Here is a 24243-nt window from a genome sequence, read left to right on the forward strand (position 1 = left end):
GGTCCATTTTATGTAGCTGAAAAAAAGTACACATACACATGATATGTAACAGATTACATTGTTAATCAGTAGAGAAAAAACAAACTAATTAATAAATGATGCTGGGTCAAAACTGGTTGTCCATATGGAAAGAAAATATTTCTTCCTTAGCTCATATCATACACAAAAAGCTCTCAATAGTCTATAAGCATGAACTCAAAATGGATCAGAGACTTAATGTAAAAGCTAAAATTATCAGATTCTTAGGAGAAAGCATAGGTAGGTATTCATGACCTTAGCTTTACAAAGGATTCTTAGATATGACACCGAAATCACAAGCTACAAAAGAAAAAAATACATAGTTTAGACTTAACATTTAAAACTTTTGTGCTTCAAAGGGCACCATCGAATATGAAAACGAATATATGTATGTATATGCATGACTGGGTCATTGTGCTGTACACCAGAGATTGACACACTGTAGTTGCCTGTATTTCAATTTTTTTTACACTTTTTTTTTACACTTTTTTTATTGAGTTATAGTCATTTTACAATGTTGTGTCAATTTCCACTGTAGAGCACAATTTTTCGGTTATACTGAACATACGTATATTCATTGTCAACATTCTTTTTCTCTGTGAGCTACCACAAGATCCTGTATATGTTTCCCCATGCTATACAGTATAATTTTGTTCATGTACTTCAATTTTTTAAAAAAGGGCAAGGTCACCATCAAAAGTGAAGACAGCATACAGAATATTTGCAAATCATATATCTAATGTTATCTGGTATACACTGATATATTCAGTGTATGTAACGAACTCTCACAAAAAGACAAACAACCCAGTTTTAAAATGGGCAAAAGATTTGAATAGGAATTCCTTCAAGGAAGATACACAAATGTCCAACAAGCACATGAAAGGATGCTTAGCATCATTAGCCGTTAGTGAAATGCAAATCAAAACCATTGTGAAATACCACTTCACATTTACTAAGGTGGCTAGAATTTAAAAAAAAAAAAATAACAAGTGTTGGCGAGGTTGTGGAGAAGTTGGAACACTCATACTTTGCTGGTGGGAATGTAAAACGGTACAATTACTATGGAAAACAGTTTGGCAGTTCCTCAAAAAGTTAAAGAATTATCATATCTAGCAAGTCCAAAAAGTTGTATACTGTGTAATTTTTTTATATGACATTCTTGAAATGAAAAAAACTATTGAGATGCAGAACAGATTAGTGGCTCCTGGGAGCTAAAGAGGAGGCTGTAATGGGGGAGGGGAGGTGTGGCTATAAAAGGACAGCAGGAGGTCCTTGTGGTGATGGAAATATTTTATACTTTACTACATCAGTGTCAATGGCCAGATTGTGATATTGCACTATTGCATGAGGTTACCACTGGAAGAAACTAGGTGGTGTGCAGACAGGATTTTTCCATATCATTTCTTAAAACTGCATGTAAACCTAAATTACCTTAATGAAAGGAATATTTTACAGTAGAGTATTATACAGAGTTTGTAATAAATGAACTGTAAGGAACTGTATGAATCAAAATGAATAAAATTTTAAAATAACTTTAAATATAAAAACTAAATTGCAGAAGAATATACTATTTATATTATTTTTATATGGAATTTGAAAATAGAGCCTTATATCTTGATACGTATGTAATTATGATATTTAAACAAACATGAAATGATGAAACTCAAATTCAGAATAGTGATTTCCTGATTTCTTCTGGGGTTCAGCAGGAGAAGAAATTAGCTTCTGAAAAGAAGCCCGGGAGGATCATTACATCTGTACTGTTTTATTTCTTTAAAAAAGGAGCTGAAGTGTTATAAAATGTGGGGCTTTTTTGAGTTAGATGGTGAATCGAATTGTTAAGCTGTTCTTTGTACTTTTCTTTCTGTTTAGAATAGTCTGTATTTTTCATTCTTAATTCACAATTGTATATGTTGATAATTAAGTTTTTAAATGACTTACAAGTATTGCATTTAACCAGTAAACTGATCATAAAATCTTCTATTAACTTATATATGGATTCTTAGTGCTTGCCATTCTGCAAATTTATCCTCAAAATAAAGCTATGTGATGAGAGCTTGGATTCTCAGTGACTTGTTGATTTTTTTTCTCTTTCTTGAAATTTGCTATTTTAGAATGATAATACTAGATACCATTTATTCAGTGCTCACTATGTTCATATACTTTTGTAAGCACTTTGCACGTGCTGTCTCATTGAATTTCTAAAACAACTCCTTAAAGTACGTATTATCCACATTTTCCAATGAAGAGACTGGCTTAGAGATGGTAAATAGTTTGTCAAAGGTCACAGCTAGTAAGTAGTACAATCAGAATTGGAATCTGGGTCTCTGTGACTCTGTAGTCATGCTTTTAAGCCACTACACTGCATAGCCTTTCCTTTATATATATAATTGTCATAAAAATTCTATAATAAATTAGAGTTTATTGAAAGAGAAGGAGAAGATTATTTGCTGTATATAAATACTAGAATTGAAGAGACCCAAGATATAACATCTAATCACATTTTTATTTCTCTCTCCCATCCACTTTATTCATACCTAACTCCTTCCTGTTGTTATTTTTGAAAACCTACTATCCAGCACTGTAAAATTTTCAATGGACTGCAATTTCCAGTGTTATATTATTATAGAAATTTTCAGTTGAGAAGGCAGTTGAAGGAATTGAAATTTACTCAAGGGATTTAGGGTGACTTGGAGCTTTATATCCTGTATTGCATTTCACAAAGAACAGAAGTCAGGTCTTCTGATTTCTGATCTTGTATTATTGTTATTCAGTCTTTCCGTAAAAAAACACAATCTAAGAAGCAACATTTAAAGTAAACATTATTTGTTCTGTCTTTCACTCAAACTTCCTTTTTCTGCTCTCCTCCACTAGATGTCCTCTTCCTCTTTCTAGAATCACCCTTCATAGAAATGAGCTCTTCCTAGGGTCTAGAACACCGTTTTCGTTATGGTTTTTTTGTTCAGCCTGGAATCGGGCACAGGACACAAGAGAGTAGAGATCCTACCTCCTGATAAAATCAAGACACCTGCTCTCTTTTTCCTCAGGAATCATCAAAAACAGATTCTAACCATTAGATTTGTTTGGTTTATTAATAACTGATGGTAAAAATTTTTTTGGCAATTTGGATTAAATTGTTTAATTGTTCTGTGAAAAGTGTAACAATAAATTTTAGATGATATAAACTTTTACCTATGACTCACAGAATGTGAAAGTAAGTCTTCCACTAAGAAATAACGATGAGAAAATAGATGTCTGGCACCAGTATTCTAAATGTTTATACTTTACCTGGTTGTAGATATTTATATTCTTTATTGTTCAGGCTAACCTTTGTTTTCCAGAACCAAAAATCCCTCTATTCTTACAACCATGTTTTTTGATAATTCTCTACTGGAATCCTTTCCTGAGAAGTGTCGTAATATATAAGAATCTTATTACTCATCAAAAAGAATTGATATACTTTCTTACTTGAGAATATTAGATTTATTCTATTAAAATTAATAGCCACATAATTTTGTTTAGAGGCTTTAAAAGAAATACATAATTGTGCAGGCATAGATGTGCCCATAATTTAATCTTTCTGTATTTATGGTGGTAGGTTATTTACACTTTACCTTGGAGAAAGATTATTTATGTTTTACCTTCTTTATTTTCTAAGGAACTGGCATTTGATCCATATGAATCATATGCTCGAGATATTTTACGACCTGGTTTTCATGATCGTTTCCTTAGTCAGTTATCAAAGCCTGGAGCGGCCCTCTACTTGCAGGTATAGTAATTTTTATGTCAAGGTATATGATGTCTGAAAAGTAAACTTAAAAATTAAATCACTTTGTTTTCTAGTCAATAGGTGAAGGTTTCAAAGAAGCTGTTCAGTATGTTTTACCCAGGCTGCTTCTAGCTCCTGTTTACCACTGTCTACATTACTTTGAACTTTTGAAGGTAAGAAAACTCTTTAACTGTTACTTATAAAATGTTGAAGTGTGACACAGTTTTTTTTTCCAATTAGTTTGTGAATTATTGAGTGCTCATGAACATTAGTCTGTATCCATTTTCTTTTTCTAGTTAAGCAAATGTAAATGAATCTACAAAAGAGTCACATATTTTCTCCAGTTTTAATAGTGAATTTTAAAGCAATCGTCAAGATTTTTTTTGTGCTCTTTGTTTATATCTTGTGTTCTTTTTGTTCACACGGCCGATTGTTTGGAAACAACCTTAGATTTATGCATCGAGGTCTCCATTTTGAGATCTCAACAGATTCAGGGACTTAGATAAGGGACCAAGTGTGGGGATAAGGCCAAGTAATGGGAAAGATTAATCACCTAATTTTCATAGCCTAAGTTTGCAACTATTTCTATAAAACTGCTCATTATTACTTTACAAACAGTAAATAATATATAATCCTAGTAAAAATTTCCCGTTTGATTATAGTTCAAAATACTCAACTTAAAAAGCAGTGAACCAAAAGAAAGGATTTTGCTTTTTTCCCTCCTCTGCACTGAAATTAAGGAAAAAGGGAACCTTAGTCTGTATAAATTATAATACAATACTGTAGCTCAAAGTGATTTATGTTTAAATGTCTTATGTATCTAATGATGTCTACTTTGAGTTATGGATAATATAGCCTAAAAAACAATTTTTTTTTCAAAAAATTTAACAGATGAGTTATAAAGATATTTTATTTACCATTAATGAACTAGCCTCATGAAGATGAAATAAGACATGCATTAATACTATTATTATTTCTTTAGCTTTTAAAAGAATGTTTTCATTAAAGAAAAATTCTATTTAATATGTTGGTTTTGTTATGGAGCTTGTATTACTAGAAATCAGATTTATAGTTTGCAGGAGTACTTGATGAAATGGGCTCTCTATAATGAATCAATGAATGAGTAGAAGACCTAGTTTAGTAAACTGGAGGAACTCTCATCCTTGAATTTTCCTTCCATTTTCCAAGGTCTCTCTTCATTGTAGTAATTTGGAGTTCAGTTAGATTTCTCAAGCAGGAATGTTTGAATTAAGAGAGGACTGAGGAAGTTAAAGGATTTAGTCACCAGGCAGAATTAACAGCACTCTTAGCTCTCTGTTCTAGGCCACAAACAAAATACCATTTATGGTCTTTAGTAATACAGGATGATTATTTTAAGAGGGTAATCAAGAGGAATGATGGGATTTTTACTTGAGACTGTAATGAAATTCTGAAAGATTAAAGGCCATATGAAACCTTGAAGCAATCATTAGTTAATAAGTAGAAACAAGAACCTTTGATGAAGGTTCAGAAGGCTGTAGAACCTAACCATCTTAATAATATGAGAAATTAATTATTTACTCCCCCAATTATAGGCAATTAAATTTTTAAAGTTATAAGTTACGGTAATAGAATCTTTATTTTATAATTGCATCAGTTAGCAATTTAAAAGATTTCTACTGGTAAGCATGCTTATTCCTAGTTCATATTACTGCCTAAATTTCATTGCAAAATTAGTATATTAGGCAGGAAACTTTGCCTAATTAATTCCACAAATATTGATCACTCCTTTTTATTCTGCATTCCCCCAGGACTAATACACTATTTGTACTTATCCTTACTTTGTATTTGTTGGTATGTTGCTTAGTTAAATAGTTTCATTGAGCAATGTTTTCAAAGTATATTCTGTGGGATGCTAGTCCCATGAGATACTCTAAATTAAAAGTTTGGGGGAAATGTTCAGTGGTCAAATATGTTTGAGGGGGCACTGTATTCTTAATTATACTACTAGAAATTCTCAGTGTACGTTAGAACATTAAAAACTTTAAATTGTGTAATAAAGCAGTTAGTTCCCAAATTAATTAGACCATGAAATCCTTTAAAAATATAATATATTTATAGAGGTTACTTTGAGGAACTATGGTAGAATTCTTCCATCAGATGGACTGAAAGACCTTCTAACTCTTAAGGGTCTAAGATTTTTTTCCAGCATGTTTCTTACTGTAAATATTTTTCCTCTGGGTATTGCCATTACTCCAAGTGCCAGTGTAGAGTTGGTGGTTCTAGACTCACTAATGATTAAATAAAATTGGGGCAGTGGGAAGCAGCAAAATGCTAAGACAGCAATGACAGTTGGAAACTAGCCATAATTTATCTGTGGCATGGAGTAGCTTTTGAAAGCTCGTGAGACTAGATGGTAGCCTGATGTTTCCTCTCCGATTCTAGCCCTGTAGCCTACTAACTGAGTAGCCTGCAACAAGTCATTTAACCTTTTGAGCTCTGGTTCCCTTATCTGTGAAATGCTTATCTTACTGGGTTATTATATCAACCAAGAGAATGTATGTAAAAATACTTCAGTATACATACAGTAAAGAATATAAATACTGAGAATTGCCATTAATAGAAACTTTTCTTCTTGCCTTGCAGATATCTTAAACTAACCTTTTACTCCCTCATCCTTCACCACTTCCCCTCCTTCTCCTGCCTGCCCAAATTTGTGCTTTTCCCTGTATTCCATTTCTTTGTTGATCAGCTCAGTTTCCTTCACCAGAAGCCTCAGTTCCATCTTTGATTCTTCTCTCTTCCTTATTGGCAGATCATCATGATTTGACTGTAGAAATAATTTTGGAATCCAGTATATTCTCTCCATTCTGCCTTAGTCCAGACCCTCAGCATGTCTTGCCTAGATTACTGTAGCAGTTTCATATATGATCTTTGTATTTTATGGAACTCCCAGTTTGAAAAGTGCAGTTGGTTCCCTGTGAACTGGGACACAAAGTCTAAATTCTTTAGCCTCTCTCCAACCTTATCGCACAATATTTGATGTCACTTACCTTACACTTAAGCCATAAAACATTTTCTAGCAGCCCTGGATATGTTAATTCTGTTTAGGATTTCATACCCTTTTTTTCTGTTTCCCTGGAACTCCTCTTCTATTTATACCTTCTCCTTTCATCTGAGAAATTCCTACTTGTCAAAGAATTTGTTCAAATGTTGATTTGAACCAAGGGAAACTTGGTTTCCCTCAGTTCCTTAGGTTGATCCTTTAACTACACTCCTTTACTCTCTCCTATTTATGAACTTGACCCATTTTTACTGTCTGTCTTGTCATTGGACTGTATACTCCATGAATAATGGAACTGATCCTTATGTATCTTTGAATTCTCATGCCTAGTAATGTTTGGCACTTAGACATTCAATAAATGCTTGTTAAAAAATGAATAGGAAAAATAAAGTAAGTTTTCCTTAGAATTCCTATAAATGTCTTATATTTGTAGGAATAGTTTAACTATAACATATATAATTACGTTTACTTTGGAAACTTAGAATGCCTTACGAATTAATTTATAAATAAAATAAAAGTATAAATAAAATAAAATTTATAAATAAAATGAAAGTATAATTATTAATAGTATAAGACTTTAATGCCACTGAAACTGGAAAAAAATTTTTTTTTTTCCTGGCAAGTTAAAGTTTAGTAGTCAAGTCTTTTTGGAACCTTTGATCAGTTTTTTTCACATTGAAGTTCATTTTTATGAAGTGAAAAAAAACAACAAAAACTCTTCTGTGTCCTTTGGAAAACCTCATTTTCTGTGTTAAGTAATGTGATTTTCTGTGTTAAGTTTAATTTACTTTGTTAAACAAATAGAATTGTTTCCTGGGATTAAGTAAATATGTTAGCTGATATTTTGAAGGTTAGCAAATCAGTACATTGTTCAGCTCAACAAAAATTTTAACCTTTTCTTTGTTTTATAGATGTGTTATTTGTCTGAGTATACCTTAAGGAGATAAAATATTAGAAAAAAATTATCCAGGATGATTTTGAACTAGTCAGTTCCCTAGAGAATTGCCTATTCTCTTTCCAGTATGCTGGGTCCATGTAACCTAGGGAAAACTAAGTTTCTCTCAATTTAAAAAAATCAGGTACAAATCTATATTGTTATTTGTGCATTAGCATGTTAGTGTCCTAAAGCTGCCAGAGCAAAGCACAGACTGAGTGGCTTAAAAGCAACAGAAATTTATTCTTTCACAGTTTTGGAGATAAGAAGTCCTAAATTAGGGTGTCGCAGGGCCATACTCCCTCTAAAGTCTCTAGCGGAGAATCCTTCCTGCCTTTTCTTAGCTTCTGGTGTATCCCAGCAATCCTTGGCATCCCTTGGCTTATGGATGCCTTCATTTCAGTCTTTTCCTCCATCTTCATGTCACTTTCTTCGCATCTTCACATTCTTCTCTGTTACCTTTGCATCCAAATCTCTCTTTCCAAAAAATAATTTTTTTCATTTTCTGTTATAAAATACCAAGTCAATGGATGTAGGGCTCACTCTAGTCTAATATGACCTCATCTCAACTTGATTATACCTGCAAAGACCCAATTTTCAAATAAGATCATATATATAAACAAGTATGGAGAACACAGTTCAGTCCATTACAGTTAGCTTTTGGTGTACCATAAAAATTATATTCATTTTGTCTTTCTGATTCTCCTGTGTATATTGGCTTTCGTAAACCCATAAAAATGTGTTTTTTATGATTGGACAATTCATCACTTCATCCTGGTCTTAGATTTTTAAAATTTAATTTTAGTTCAACAAAAATCTCATGAAAAGCAAACAATGTTTTTCAAACAGATAGATTATAGACAGGTAAAAACTTAGAGGAATGCAAAATTATTAACAGTCATCTGAATAAGACTAAATGTACATAATTGAGGTTGAGGTTAACATACATGTTTTCTCTTAAATGAAAAAAGAATAGAAAATTTAATACTTAAAACCTCTATACCTTTTTTAGGTTTTATTGATAATAAAAAGTACATGATTAGCAAAATAATTGAAAGAAAATATGTCCAGGTTTAATTTTAATGCATTCAAAACAACCCTATCTCTTGAGGTAAGATTAAATTAAGAACCAATGGAATAGTAAATATCATAGTTAATGTTAATTCATTGTAACAGTGCAGTGTTTATCTTGATTACCAGCTTTACTTTAGAAAATAAGGATGCTTACATGGTTAGATGCTTCCTGTATGTTAAAATTTAACATTAGATTCTTTATTATCCCTAAATTTTTGTGTACTAACTGACTTGAAGAATAGTCCTTAACTTTTCCCTATAACATAATACATATTATAAACATTGTAATCCTAAATGCTTAAGTACAGGAATTGTAGGGTAGGATTGCAGATAAGAATGTACAACTGAATGGTGCAGTGAGTGGCAAAAACTTAGGATCAAGAACTGAGAAATGTTAAAAGTAGGAGATAATTTTCCTCCTAGAGTAGTTTTTTTTTTTCAATGCTATATAAAACAAACTGAAAAAGACAAATACAAATTGCTACATCATTCACTTTAAACACCTAGTAGTGGCCTTCACATAATGTGCCAGGAACTCTTTGTAAAGAGATATGCTCTGCAGACCCCACTACAAATATCTTGTGTACATTTCTTAATGGCTTTCATTTGCTGCTTTTCCAGTTTGGGAGTTGGATGCTATCAAACATCTATTCTAGTTAAATTTTTAACTATTATTTTTTCATATTCTGCATTTGGTTTAATTGCTATTGCTATATGCTTAAGACCTTTTTTTTTTGTACTGCTTATGAGCTGATGTCTTAATACCAGCAATAAGAGGAGATTTAGAAAACAGCTCTTCTCTCAGTATCATAAAAATAAGCCCAGCAGAGGTCTGTCTAGCTTCCATTTCTTTGAACTAGCTTTCTAAATTTAGAAATTCTTCTCCAGAAACATGGACTTAGAGCAGTGAGCTAAATGATATTGTATGTGACCACAGATGTTTAATGTCTAAAGTTAAACATAGTATAGTGGAATTCAGGAGCCATTATAAACAAACAGCTGACTATTGTACTACAATTTTTCAATTTTAAATCAGCTAAACTACTCTTAAGGGCATTTATAGTTTTGGTAATTTTCTCTCTGATAAGAACAGAGAGATGGTTTTTTAAAAGGTATTTTATTTCATAAATGAGATTATCCTAACATTTTTTAGGGTTCATTTCCTATTTAAAGTTTCAAACTCCTTTCACCATTCAGATTTTAACTTGCTTTTACATTATTGCATTTTCTTTAATTTTTCTCTCATTTCTTCTCTTTCTGGAACTAGTTATGTTTATATAGAATTGCTTTATTTTGTTCCATAGAACTCTGAGACTGTTCATTTTTCTTCAGTCTTTTTTCTCTTTATTCTTTAAATTGGTAATTTCTATTGATCTGTCAATAGAATTGTTAGTTATTATACTTACTCTAGAATTCTCATTTGGATTTTGTTTCACAGTTTCCAGAGACTTCCTGTCTGTCCACTCAATATGACTATGTCTTTCTTTTATTCTCAGAATATGATTACAAAAGCTACTTTGAAGTCTTTCCTAAATCCAACATTTGAGACACTTGAAGTCAGTTTCTATTAACTGGCTTTTTTCTTTAAATATGGGTCACATTTTCCTATGTTGTTGTTATTGGTGGTGGGGGGGGGGAGTTTTGCTAGTTAACAGCTTTGGATTCTGTTGTGTGAAGGATTATTGGGATCCTTTTAGTGGGCTTTTGATTTTGTTTTGTTTTGTTTTAGATTGTTGAATTTTTACTCTAGTAGGCAGTTAACTTTCCTGGACTCAACTGTAAATTTGTCTCTTGTCTGTTGTGCAGCAGCTGATACCTCTGTTCACTTTTTAGGATTTCCATATGCTTCACTTGACTCTCTTACGTCTTCCCTTTGCATATATGACTTGGCAGTAAGACCAAGTGTTTGGGCAGAGATAGTGTTCAGATTTGGGGGCACATTCTTTGTGGTTTCCTTATACCTAGAGATTGTCCCTTAATTTCCAGCCACTCTGCCAGTCTCAGGCTCTGTCCCTTGGCACCTTAAAGCAGTAAGGCTTTAACTCTCTGCTGTGTGAGCTATGTACAGTTGGGAAGTAAACTCAGTTTAAGAAAAGCAGAACTCATCTGCTACAATTCTTGTCTTTCAGGAGTAGATTCCTCTTTGATCTCTCCCTACTTTTTTGCTAGGCTCCCTGGGGTCTTCCCACATATGCAGAGTTTAGCAGTCAACCAGGTGTTTGGGTAGAATTTACCCTCAGATTTTGTCTCAACCCTTCTGCAGTTCATTCACTTCCAGATTCCTCCCTTCAATTTCTTCTTAAACTGCTCTCTTTTATCTCGAGCCTGTAAAGCTACTTTTTCCCTCCCATTCTTCCCCACTGTCACCGTAATCTCATAGTGTACACTTTCTAAAGTTGCATCTTTTCAAGAGTAATAGTGCTTCTGGCTTATGCTTTCTTTTAGATGTTTTCCAATGCCTGTAACTATATTTAATATTTTGTCCAGATTTAATAATTGTTATCTGCACAGAGTTTCCAAAACTTCTGCCTTCCATCACCTGTTACTGGAAGTTCTTGAATTTTTATAGGTCTTCTTCAGTATTTGTTATGGCTTTGGTGACTGTAACAATAAGAGGGATAGCAGTGAAGGGCAGGCTGCAACTCAGATTCCACAGGTAGGCAAGAGAGTTGCTAATGTTAGAAAATATATTTTAATTAATTTAAAGATAGGAATAACTGGATCTTACTTAAAATATGATTTGAATATGGGGCATGTGTAAAAATTGGTTGCATAGATTATTTTTCATTGCTCTTGCATGTTCTTCAATCATCTTTTATCTCACCCAGATGACATGCTTGGGCTTAAAATACTCCCCAACAAAAACAGTACACAAATTTAGTCTAATTGGCAGGGATTCTAAAAATTCTTTACAATTAACTAAGATTATTTTCTGTCTGAAAACACAATAGTGATACATAGAAACACCTTTTTTTTACTATTGTGTTATGACTTCTTCATCAAATAAATATCGTGGTTTCCAACTTTTTTGCCTTTTTTAGCTAGAATTAATTTCTAGCTAGAATTTAGCTAGAAATTCACCAAACTGGTTTACTACATGACAGCAAAGGGGTTACTGCTTTTTCTAGATAAACTTCATGAGTACCCAGTGGGATAGGCGTGGAGGAGGAGAAGGGTGTGATGGGGTTCAGGACGCACTACCCCCACCAAAGTGGCACATTAGCATACTGAATATTTTAAGTTGAAGGAGTCTGAGACACTGTCACAACAGAGGTTGCTTTTAGCAGCATGAAGAAAATCAGGAATTTATGTTGGTCTCGATAGAATTAAAGAGATTAAATGAAGAGAGGGGTATTGAAAGAGAAATGGGGAAATGTGAGCTATTTATTGTCGAGCTATCTGTTGAACAACTCTGCTTGTTCATTGTGTAAGCAACTCAAATTCACTTTCTTGAAAACTCCTTATCTTTCCCAACAAATCTACTCTTTCTGTGTTCATTGACTCAGCGAAGTGGTCCTGCTATCCATCTGGTTACTCGGAATAGAAACCTGGAAGTCCTCAGCTCTTCTCTTTCTCCACATCACACCTACTTAGTCACCAAGTAACTCCTTTTCATTCTTGAAAAGGATCTTCTTTTGGATTCATCCTCTTTTCGTTTGCTCTCACTTCTCTATGAGGACCATGATAATCACATCTGGACTATCACAAATCTCCCTCTAGTCTTTCCTTCCCATCTTCTCTTCCCCACACAATTTGCCCTTGACTGGGTAACCAAACCCAAGCCATCTTTCTAAAATGCAAAATTAATCACATTAGTCTCTATTGCTTAAAATCCGTAATGGCTCCCTATTGACCCAAGTTTATGTCCAAGTTCCTAATAAGGCTTATTGTCATGACTTGGTCCCTGTTGACTTCTCCAGAATCTTGACTCATCACCTGTCCCCACCTCCCATCTTTCCCACCCGCTAGGCGGTATGATTCAGCCAGTTTCTCTCAGTCTTGGTCCTATATAACTCTTTGAATTACACATGCTATTTCCTCTGCCTAATTCATTTTTTGTACTTGTTTCCCCATGGCTAAATCATTCTTACCCTTCAAACCTTATAGTCATTTCTTTCTGGAAGCCTTCCTTGTCATCTTCTCTCCCTTTATTAGGTCAGGGGCTCTTGCTGTGTAATTCCAGAGTGCCCTATATTTTCCCCATCATAGCACTTTGTAATTCATTTGTCTTCTCTTTTATACTCTAACGGCAGGGACCAGATTTGGCTTGCTCACCATGTTTTCATTCTTATAATTAATGGGTGGTTAATTAAATATTTGTTAAATTAATTCTTATTGGAACTTGACTGGCTTCCCCTGTAGATCTGCCCTTTTGAGTTCTTTTTTTCATTCAGCTACTATTAATAGTTTAGTTTTTAAAAGTGTACAAGACCATTTAAGTATCTCAATAAAACTTAAGACATTCTTCAGAAACCTTGAGAATTTTGCTTTTATTTTCTAATTATAGATCACATAATTTATATTTTAAGATTTCATTTTTATATTTTCCACCATTGGCTAATTTAATAAAGATACTGTTTTATTTAAATTACAATTATGGAAGAATTATACTGTTTATTCCATGTAGTATATACTACCTTGATAATGATCATCTGCTTACTTGTCTTGGGGGAAAATGAGGATTTACACTAGTTAAGTAAAAGAAGATCAAATTTTGTTAATATCATTAACATCATATACTAGTTGATGAACTTTTCTGTAATGTAGGATAATTATCTGCATATATGAAATCACTAACTCAAAAATACTTTTGTTGGGAAAAAAAGGAACTAGTTTTGAAATTTACTTGGTGATTTTCTTCTTTACTTGTGTTCTTACATTTTGTGATGGGCTCTTATATATGTGCTCAGTATTTAAGATAGAGGTGAATGTCTTTGTCTTTTTGTTCCAAATCTCAGTTATAATTAGACAGTTATAAGGTTGTATATTTTGTCATCCTTGTGCATTGCAGTTTACCTATTTGGATGGAATAGGTTTTATTTGGTGAATATTTTCTAAACAAGTATTTCAAGTCATTTTAGTTCTTTGGGTAGTATATTGAAAAGGTCACTGGATTGAGAGTTGGGAATCCTGGTTTCTGATTCTGCCTGCCTCTGTCAGCAAGCATGTGGCAATTTATATTATTTCAGAATGTATCATTTTATTTATTTCATGTTGGAGAAAACTAATTTCTAGAAATAAAAACATATGGATTCTAATTTGTTTTTTTAAGAAAGGAGTCTTTATATGTTTGTGAATTAGTTGAACTCATACAAAATGCATCAGGTACAACACTTTATTTTTTTATGTGTAAACCAATCGAGTTTTATTCGTCTCCTGAATACCATTGTGAGTTTTCTTTTTCCAGTTCATAGCTTCTTAAATTTAATCCTATTTATCTCTCAGGGTTTCCTTTGGACATACAATATATCATATTGACTACTGCCCCTTCTACTTATTTCTTAAGGACTCTCTCCTCAAAATAACTGCTGGTAAAAGTGGCTCCTTTCTTCTGAAAATAATTTTAATCATCTCTATAGATGATACGAGTTTTCATTGTGCTTTAGAATATGATTCTCTGGATCAGTTTAAATATGATCTCATACGGCAATGTAATTTCAGGACTTGATAATTTTTTTAACTATTTAAGTGAATGGGATTTGTAAAATTAAATTGTTGCTATTACATAATGTTATTAAATAGGCAGTGATGAGAAAAGTATGGTATTGAATATCACTTTGGTAACAAGAGGATGCTGCTTTGTGGAGTCTCATTTACATACTGATTGCCACTGCTTTGTTTCTGTATCAACAATAAGTCACCCCTTTGATGGTAGTTAGCTTGAATTATTCTGCACCAGTGCCCAGTTTAAGTCAGCTATGTTAAGTAAAAGAAGCAAAGAATGCTTATAAGAAAGGTCATTTATTACACTGAAATTTGTTTTAGATGCTTGATTAATACTATGAAGGTAAATATTGCATTTAAAAATTATTTCATCAGTAAAGTTTTATGGTTTTTGAAGTAGACTTTGGGTTTGTGATTTTAAAATATACTAAAAATATTTTTGAGATAACAGTATATTCCACATGTAAAATGCTACAGTTAAGTGGTAGATAAGTAACCCAGAAACTTGAAACACTTTTAGAACAGAAAATCAAACGTATTTCCTAGTGGATTTGTTACTTTCGTAGTTGTTTTTATGAATGTTAGAATTGTGTGTTTTGTATAACTTTAGATGTGTTTGTCAGAATTAATAATATAAAAAATATCAAAGGATAGATTGTAAAGAACTCAGTAATATTCTGCTGTTAGTATCAGCCTGTAAGACTAAAAAATTACCTTGCGTCATATTGACTTGAATATTGAGTGATTAAATTCTGAAACAACTCAGTGAAATAATTCACTCTTTAGTGATGCTTTCATTACACTGTGTAGAATTTTGCCCTTTTTTATTAAACATTGCTTTCAATGTTAGATTACCTACTTCCTTTGAAGCCTAAACTTCAAAAGGTTTACGGTAACATTTGTCTCCAAAAATTCTTCCATATGAGAAATAAATAGTTTAGAATGATAGAAGTAGAAGTACTTTGAGAGTTTACCCAGAGTCCAGCGTTCAGCCTACTAGTAATATCTGTTAAAACCTAGTTATCTTCTTTATGAACACTTGGCCATTGATTTTCTTTTCATTGAAAAGTAAACCTTTGTAAATTTGAAATTTGTGGTTTTATTTCTCAAGTCTTTTCCTCTATGATAGAGAGTTTGTTCTTAAATGTTGCATGAAAGTTCTATTAATAAATAATATTTCTTAATTTTTCCTTTTTGGTAGCCACAAACAGATTTATAAGGTTACTGAATTATTGACACTCATACCTCAGTTAATTGCTTGCTTGAATTATAGCCACCTTGTTGCATTGATGATTAGTAGTTATTGATGACTTAATCCTTTTTAAGCACAGACTTTCTGTCAGGCATATGTAGTATATTTAGCCACTAACTGAAAATATGGTTGCATTTCACTAACTCAAAATCTTAACATGTGCATACTGACAAAGTTCTTCATAATACTAATGTTAATTCTGTAGTAAAACTACGAAGAAAACAACTTACCCTTAAATTGTACATTATCATTTACAAGTGCTTTGATTTTTAATAACCCCATAAAATAGGCAAGGTAGGCTTTTTATAAGCTCATATGACAGATAGGAAAAGTGAGGCTTAGAAGTCAAGTAATTTGCCTCAAAGTCACACAGAAAGTAGAGTCAAATTTTGATCCTAGGTTTTGTGTCTTTCAGGTTCCTCTCCACTGTATTGCATCCTTCTCGGTATATTTATCTTCCTTAGCATCCTATTGCTTTACAACATCAATGTTGGATTCAGAAATCTAATACCAAGTTACATACCTCAAAAAAAATCTCATCTATGTGTGTCTACTGCTGTGCCAAGTCCTATGATTGTTAAAAAGATAATTTATGTATTTTTTTTCAGTAAAATGCATCTGAGAAACTGCATATTATTGCCTGTCACAGACTGTAACATCTTATAACAGTGGTTCTACTCCTTTTTTTTTTTTCCAGTGGAAAATTTGGTTATATTTGATATGGATAGTAATACATAAGAAAGAAAATGACTTAAAAAGAATACTGTATTTCATGACATGTTTAAAATTTTTATTGTGGTAGAAAGAGTTCAATCAATGTTATCTTTATCCTTAAATAGAATAGGTGTATTTTTTCTTTTTTGTCCAAAACTGTTCTACTGGTTCACATTTGTTATTTTTTCACTTTGCAGCAGTTAGAAGAAAAGAGTGAAGATCAAGAAGACAAGGAATGTTTGAAACAAGCTATAACAGCTTTACTGAATGTTCAGAGTGGTATGGAAAAAATATGTTCTAAAAGTCTTGCAAAGCGAAGACTGAGGTGAATATTTTCACTTTTTAAACAGTCCTTCTTTTCATCCTGAATATTGTGTAAATTCAGGGATCCCAGTTCCCTCCTCAAGTAAACAATGAAGAAAATAGTTTTAGTGACAAGCTTGGTCTTTCAGAGGAAGTGACATCAAAGCCAAGAGAATTTGTTATTGTTTGAAAAACCTTTCATATTTGTGCATTTTCCTTGCATACTCCCAGACCAGACCTCCTGAGAGTCAACTGGTAAGCTAAAGGAGAGATAGAGCAAAATGTATTGGGTAGATTTATGTCAACATCATTGTTCTGTCAAAGTAAAATTAGTAGTGTCCTTTATTTTAAGGATTATATAACTCAAGGCATTAATTCAGATAATATTGCTTCCAGTTTTCTAATTACAATGTATGTATGTTAGTTAGCTTTAGGTATTGTCCACTTAAGTATTTCTAGATAATTTTTTTTAAAGCTCTTAAATTACTTTTTTTCCCACTCTATTGGGCTACTTTTTAATACTTGTCATTCTAAATATTTAGTAGCTGTAGTAGAAATAATCATTCTGTAGCTTAATTTATAGGGCAGAATTTTGTTAGTAGTCAGTTGTTCTTTTTAGAGCACTAAAAAAAGTCTTACTGTGTTTGCTTTAGTTTCCAAAATTCTGTATGTTGTAACACTAATATATTTGGAGAATTAGTGAAAACCTTCTCAGTGGAACTTTTCAAAATACACTTTTGCACTGGCCTTTCTTTACATGAATTATAGTTTCCCTGTCATCTGTGTACTAATAATGTTTTTTCCTTCATCCCAGTGAATCTGCATGTCGGTTTTACAGTCAGCAAATGAAGGGGAAACAACTAGCAATCAAGAAAATGAACGAAATTCAGAAGAATATTGATGGTTGGGAGGGAAAAGACATTGGACAGTGTTGCAATGAGTTTATAATGGAAGGAACTCTTACTCGTGTAGGAGCCAAACATGAGAGACACATATTTCTCTTTGATGGCTTAATGATTTGCTGTAAATCAAATCATGGGCAGCCAAGACTTCCTGGTGCTAGCAATGCAGAATATCGTCTTAAAGAAAAGTTTTTTATGAGAAAGGTACAAATTAATGACAAAGATGACACCAGTGAGTACAAGCATGCTTTTGAAATAATTTTAAAAGATGAAAATAGTGTTATATTTTCTGCCAAGTCAGCTGAAGAGAAGAACAATTGGATGGCAGCATTGATATCTTTACAGTACCGGAGTACACTGGAAAGGATGCTTGATGTGACAATGCTACAGGAAGAGAAGGAGGAGCAGATGAGGCTCCCTAGTGCTGATGTTTATAGATTTGCAGAGCCTGACTCTGAAGAAAATATCATATTTGAAGAAAACATGCAGCCCAAAGCTGGAATTCCAATTATCAAAGCAGGAACTGTTGTTAAACTTATAGAGAGGCTCACATACCATATGTACGCAGGTAAGTAATATGAAGTTGCCTATCGCTTTTATTTTCCTGCTTCAAGCTGATTTTTTCTTTGCTGCACAGGTCATTGTGCCTAAAATAGAAAGCGAACTAACAACAAAAGACTCCGCATTATCAGAGTTCATTTTCCTTTGACTGAAAATACAGCCACTTCATATGTCTTTGAAATTTTATAGTTTTTCTACCACATTTACATATATTATTTTTAACTTTATAGCCAGAGTTATAAATGAAGTTACTTGGCTAAATGTGCCCAGGTAGTGGCAGAAACAAGACTAAAAGTAGTGATAAATCATCAGTAGGGTCTAAAAATCTTTTTACTCCATTACTTCTTTTTCCTTTTCTTCTCTTTCCATTACTGAGATTATAAAAATTTTAATATATATCCATCACCAGAATTGTGCTACTAGTACAGATATACACAGCATTGCTTTTTACGGATTTCCATTCCCCATATTTAATAAATTTAGCAAATGTGGGAGTCATTTAAGTTTTCAGTATTTTTTGCTTTTTACAACTGATGATATTTAGAAAACAGTTTCACCTTAGCAGGGCAGTTTTTAGAGATAAACATAGGGATTTGAGGGGTGTTCCTAGGGGGCTGAGACATGTTTGTCTCTAAGTAGGCTGAATCAAATACACTGTTTGAGAGGTAAGAAACAAACACAACGATGCATTTTTTTTAAGTAATTTTTTTCTCCTGATAAAGTAAAAAAATGATAATTCAATGTTCTTCACCTTCCTGACTTAGTAGGAAGTTTGCTAATTGTAAAATACTGTGAAAAGAGCACTGAATTTAGATTTACACCCTCACTTTATCATATTTTCTTAAGGCCTTAGAACCTTAGTTTTCATCTCAAAAATGACCATCACAACAGCTCCCTTAGAATGTCATTGGAAAGAATAAATGAAATATTATATGTGAAAGCTCTTTAAGAAATATAAACTTATTTTTAAAGAATGCTTTTATTACAAAGACATAAAATCAGATGTGACTCATAAATAACATAAATGCTATTAAATAGTTGAATGTGTAAGTTAACCTCTATCTACAGACTTTTTGCTTAAATATATTTCTATCTCTAGGAGATGAGTGTTTCTGGGGAATTTTTTGTTTTCCAGTTTTTGAAGTTCTTTAAATGGGTTCTCAGTTCTCTCTGGAAACTGCTCTGGCACCAGTTAAATTAAACTTTTAAAGATATCCATTAACTAATCCACTGTAATAAAGATGAATGGTATTCAATAATGTTCATTTGTTCAGTTTATTAAATGTCCAGTCAGAACTACTTATATGGCCTGGAAACTATCAGGACCACCTTGCAAAAAAGTAAAATTAAGTTGGAATATTTTTATCAGTGATATCAGAACACTTTATAAATGTAATCTGTTTCATTATCTCCACATGTCTCTGGGGTAGATAAGCCAGTGTTCTGTTTTGTTTTTAATTTTTATTTGACCTCTAGTTGGTAGTTCTTTTGCTAGCCTTTTCCATAGTAAAATAATAGTGTTTTCCATAGGCTGATTTTAAAAGCAGTTTGTGTTAAGTGTACACCATTTGGTAGTAGCAGGCAGTAACTGAAACGTTGAATATAGTGAAAGAAGACTCTGGGTGATTTTTCACCTAGAAACTTCTGCAGTTAGTGTATTTATTTTTCTGACACCCCCCCCCCCAAATCAAAGTACAGGAAATTTAAATAAGCTGCCTAGGATTTTACATGAAAAAGAAATAGATTATTCTGTCATCATTTTTTACAGTTACAAAACTGATTTTGAGAGGTACAATTTTCAGTAATTAGTATGACCTACCTATTTAGTTGATCACCAACTTCTTTATCTAGAATACAACTGGAGAAGTGTTTTATTAAATTACCTGAAATTTGTGGCTGCAAAGTTGTTATTTCATTGCTAACTTCTTAAGGGATTTTTAAGGTTATGAAAGTTCGAGTTCTTCTTGCCACATTATTCTGATTTTTGTGTCTTAGAAGATGCACAGAATTTTTTAGCATAAGCATTCTAAACTGTTAATCATTTTATTTTAAATATCTTTGTTTTGAGTTCTTAACTGTTTAAAATAAAATTAATTCTCAGGTTTTTATCTATGTTTGTGAGACAAGTACTACTAATTTTTTTTCCTGTGGAGCAATACAAGTGGCAAGTGCTAAAGAAGGCTTGCTAGTGTTTACTATGACAAGTCAGTGGGATTTGATTTGGAAAGCATTTTCAAATTTCAAAATTTTTAACATAATTGTTTCTTTAAAACTCTATTGTTAATGATAGAATTTTTCTTTAAACTGCTTGCTTTATTTCAGAGAACTTACGATTATTAATAAGCAGTTGAAGAACTACAATTATTTCTTTTCTGGGGAACTATGCTTCATTTTGTTTCTTTTTTTGAATGCAGACACTTTAAAATAAACAAAACCTGAACAAGCATAGCTGATAGTTTTTCTTTAGACTTGGCAATCTTCTCTCCTTGATGTACACAACACTAGTCAAGTCTGTAGACACAGTACCTTTGCTATGGTGTTTTATTAGTACTTTTGATAATTGTTCTCTTTGATATTAATTTTTAGCTTTTGAATAGAATAATATTTTAAGTGGTTTTATTTCTAGTTAATATAAAACACTTAAATTTCTAGATTTATAGAACTCTGCAAAGTTAAGTGTATTCAGATTTAAATTGACAAGATTTTTTACTTGTTTAAAATGTGAAAGTTTAAAAAAATCCCTTACATTAATTTCTTAAAGAAGAAAAAGCCAGTGTTGGCTTTAGAAGTATTGTAGCTGAGTTTTTTGACATTTTTATTTTCTGTCTTCTTTTGAAGCTTAATTGAATATGTTAACTTATGTCATAAGAATATTATTAGTATAACTGAAACCCATAAGCAGCTTTCATGAGTTGAGGTTTACAGTACACACAAATAATTATTGTTAGCTAATTTGGGCTCTTCTCTAAAGTCTGTGAGTGAATGTATTACTGACAATATAAAATGTTTTTAATAGACCATGTATAAACTTGTAAAACATGAAAGCGGTTAACTTTTAAGGTCTTTTCCAGCTCAAATGGACTCTTGATAATGATAATAATCATGATTATGATAATATAATCATTATCATAATAATGATAATAGATCAGGTAACCATTTGTTTTAAGAACTGTTTGTTCTTTTTAATTTTGGTTCATTTGGTTGGTAGGTATTTTTATCCAAGAACATGCAGTGCAAGTTGTGGCTTACACTGAAATAAAAGCTAAAATTTAGCTTGCATATTTTTATTACATTGAATAGAATTATAATAAAAGCATTGGCTCTAATACATGAGAAAATTCAGTAACTAATAAGCACTACTTACAAACATGTTTTAGATTATAGGTTGGTCAGACATTGTCTTAAAAAGCCAGAAAACTGGCTTAACCTTACTTAATTCAGACTTCACTATGGCTTCAGCCAACTTGATACCTCAAGTAATTTAACAGTACTTTTTGAAACAGAGCTATAGATCTCTGATGATCAGTCCCTCACTTTATTGACCAAAACCCAAGCCCCTGAAGGTTATGTGATTTACCAGAAATCCTATCATCTGTTAATTGCAGAACAAGGTTTCTTGACTCTTAGTACTGTATGTTTTCCATCATGTTACACTGACTCATACAAGGTGAATTTTTAAAATCATTTTTAGAGACTTTTTTACCTACAGTAAGAAAGCACAAAACAATATGCATAAAGAAGAGGAGAATAGGAATTTCACTTCTGTTACAGAGATACAGGAAATAATGTAGTAGAAGTTAATTGAGACTTAAAAGCAACATGAGTAAAGAAATGTTTGGAGATGGTATATCTGGTTTTGATAGTCTCCTTTAGAGAAATGAGGTGACTTTGAGGTAGGGGTACTAATTCAGAACTGACATTGTATGGAAAAAGCTTTTCATACTGAAGTGTGGGAAAGGTGTTTCCCATGCATGGTGAGCTTCTCTTTTAAAGAAAATGTTATTGAAAAAACATTAGTCAGTTGATATTTTTCTTTAAAGTACTTACTGCTATTTTATGCTCCCATATAGAAAATCCACAAAAGCGTCATTAGATTTCTGTGGAGTTTGTGTCCTATACAAGCTAAGTTTGAGTGTTTTAACTTTAAAAAAAATTTTTTTGAACAATTTTTGATCAGTAGGGCAGTGCTCTTCTATTTTTAAACTCTTGATTTTTTAAAAAAGTGTTTGTGCGTCAGCATAGCGTCTGTTTCCTTTTTTAAGGAATTCAAGAGTGATTGTTTATAAATCCTTGTTGAGGAGCTTATTGTTTCTGTGGCTTTTTAAATGGCTATATTAAAGGGGGAATTATCACATGAACAGACATCCTGATTAACAGCATTTCACTGTGGTGATGGGGGAGGGATATTCTTTACATAAATAGCTTGCTATGTAATAAATATTTCATAAATATAATTGACCTTGCCAAAAAAGTTTGTGTCAATCAAAATAGGTACATAAGAAAAAAGAATGGAATTTATCACCTCAAATCTAGTATGATATATTCCAAACATTAACATAAATATATCCTGAGTCCCTAAGATTTTGGAGAATTGTGCAAAAAAAAAATTATGAGAGAATAGTTTTAGAGTGAGGAAGGCAGGCAGGTAGAAGGCCAGCAGAAAAAAGTGACTACACCTCATATTTGAAATAACCTGGCCCTAGATCAGGGACTTGATGGTAGAGTTGGCAGGTATTTGTACACATAAAGAGGTTGCATAGGCAGAGGAAAACAGAGCAGCTAGTAAACTTGGTGGAAATCTTAGTGCAGGGCTTTGAGAGTCAGGTAGAAAAGAATGTTACCTAAAATGAAGAAGAAAAACTACAGAGAACATTTTTGCCATTGCTCATATTGAAGTCTATTAGGGGTTATATTTGAGAAAGAGGTTTGTGGAATTACATCCACAATAAACAGAACAAGGGGAATATCTAAATAGTCGATTTTCATTTTCTCCACAAATATCTGACCAAGTCATCCTGGCTTTTGTGTTTTTAATGCATTTGCCTTCCCTTTCTCTAAAGCATCATCTTATAATATAGGTAGGTAACTGCTACCCTGCAACCAACAGAGGCAGTGTAAAACTTAGCTTTCCTCACTGTCTGATAAACATTAAGTAGGTGTTGTTTTTCTACGAAATAATATAACCTGTCCTTATTGGTGGGTATTTAAAATATCAAATTATTTTAGTCCTTTGTATCATCAATAAGATAAAGCTCTCCAGTGGTTAGCATGACATGATATATGTTACTCTCCCTGAAAAGGGGAAATCAATAGAATTAAAAATAGCTTCTAGAATATGTACCCTTTTTGTGTAAAATTTCAAATACAGATATGTCCTCTCAGTGTAAGTTTTTCATTCATTAGTAATTTTCTGCTGCTTTAGACTAAAAATAGAACCTAATTTAATATAAGCCTGGGAATACATGCAGCCTTTAGGATATTTTTTGAAAGAGTTTAAACTTATGCCAAATTTTCTTGGTTTATTTTTAGCTTCTGCTGTTTTTTCTTTCTAATCAAGCTAAAAACAACTTAAACTTGAGTTACTTTAGAAGTTAATACAACAGTGATGATTGTGGGAGTGTTTATTTCACCGCCAGCTTCAGAAACTCCTCTTCTGAATACAGTGTACAGGAAGGTACAGCTGCTACTTCCTAAAATCTGGAAGAAGGCTTAACAAGAATTACAGAATCACAATTAGATTGCTAATTTTTCAATGACTTTAGTGCCTTTAACCAAGATTAGCTACATTCTGGATTAAATCATTTATGTGAATTTATGTCGTGATTAGATAACTCATGGATTCATTCTTTATAATTAGGTCTTATAGCTATGGGAACCTTAACAGATCCTTTAATCCAGGGAGGTTATATGATATGGTAGAAAAAAGCAATAAATCAGGGATCACATGATCTAGATTCTGGTTTCATCTCTGTTGCTCTGCTGTGTGACTTTAGGTAGCTTAGTTACTTC

The 24243-nt window shown here is 32.5% G+C and overlaps 1 protein-coding gene across 2 annotated transcripts in view; it reads left to right on the forward strand.

Moving 5' to 3' along the window:
* Nucleotides 1-24243, forward strand: part of SOS1 (SOS Ras/Rac guanine nucleotide exchange factor 1) — a 134573-nt gene that overhangs the window by 78717 nt on the left and 31613 nt on the right. For both annotated transcript variants that reach the window (XM_031466869.2, XM_031466870.2), the window contains exons 7-10: nt 3677-3787; nt 3862-3960; nt 16666-16793; nt 17586-18241. In XM_031466869.2, coding sequence (XP_031322729.2) covers nt 3677-3787; nt 3862-3960; nt 16666-16793; nt 17586-18241 — 994 coding nt within the window. The remainder of the gene's footprint in view (nt 1-3676; nt 3788-3861; nt 3961-16665; nt 16794-17585; nt 18242-24243) is intronic.

The sequence above is a fragment of the Camelus dromedarius genome, chromosome 15, assembly GCF_036321535.1.
Source record: "Camelus dromedarius isolate mCamDro1 chromosome 15, mCamDro1.pat, whole genome shotgun sequence".
Taxonomy (NCBI): Eukaryota; Metazoa; Chordata; class Mammalia; order Artiodactyla; family Camelidae; genus Camelus; species Camelus dromedarius.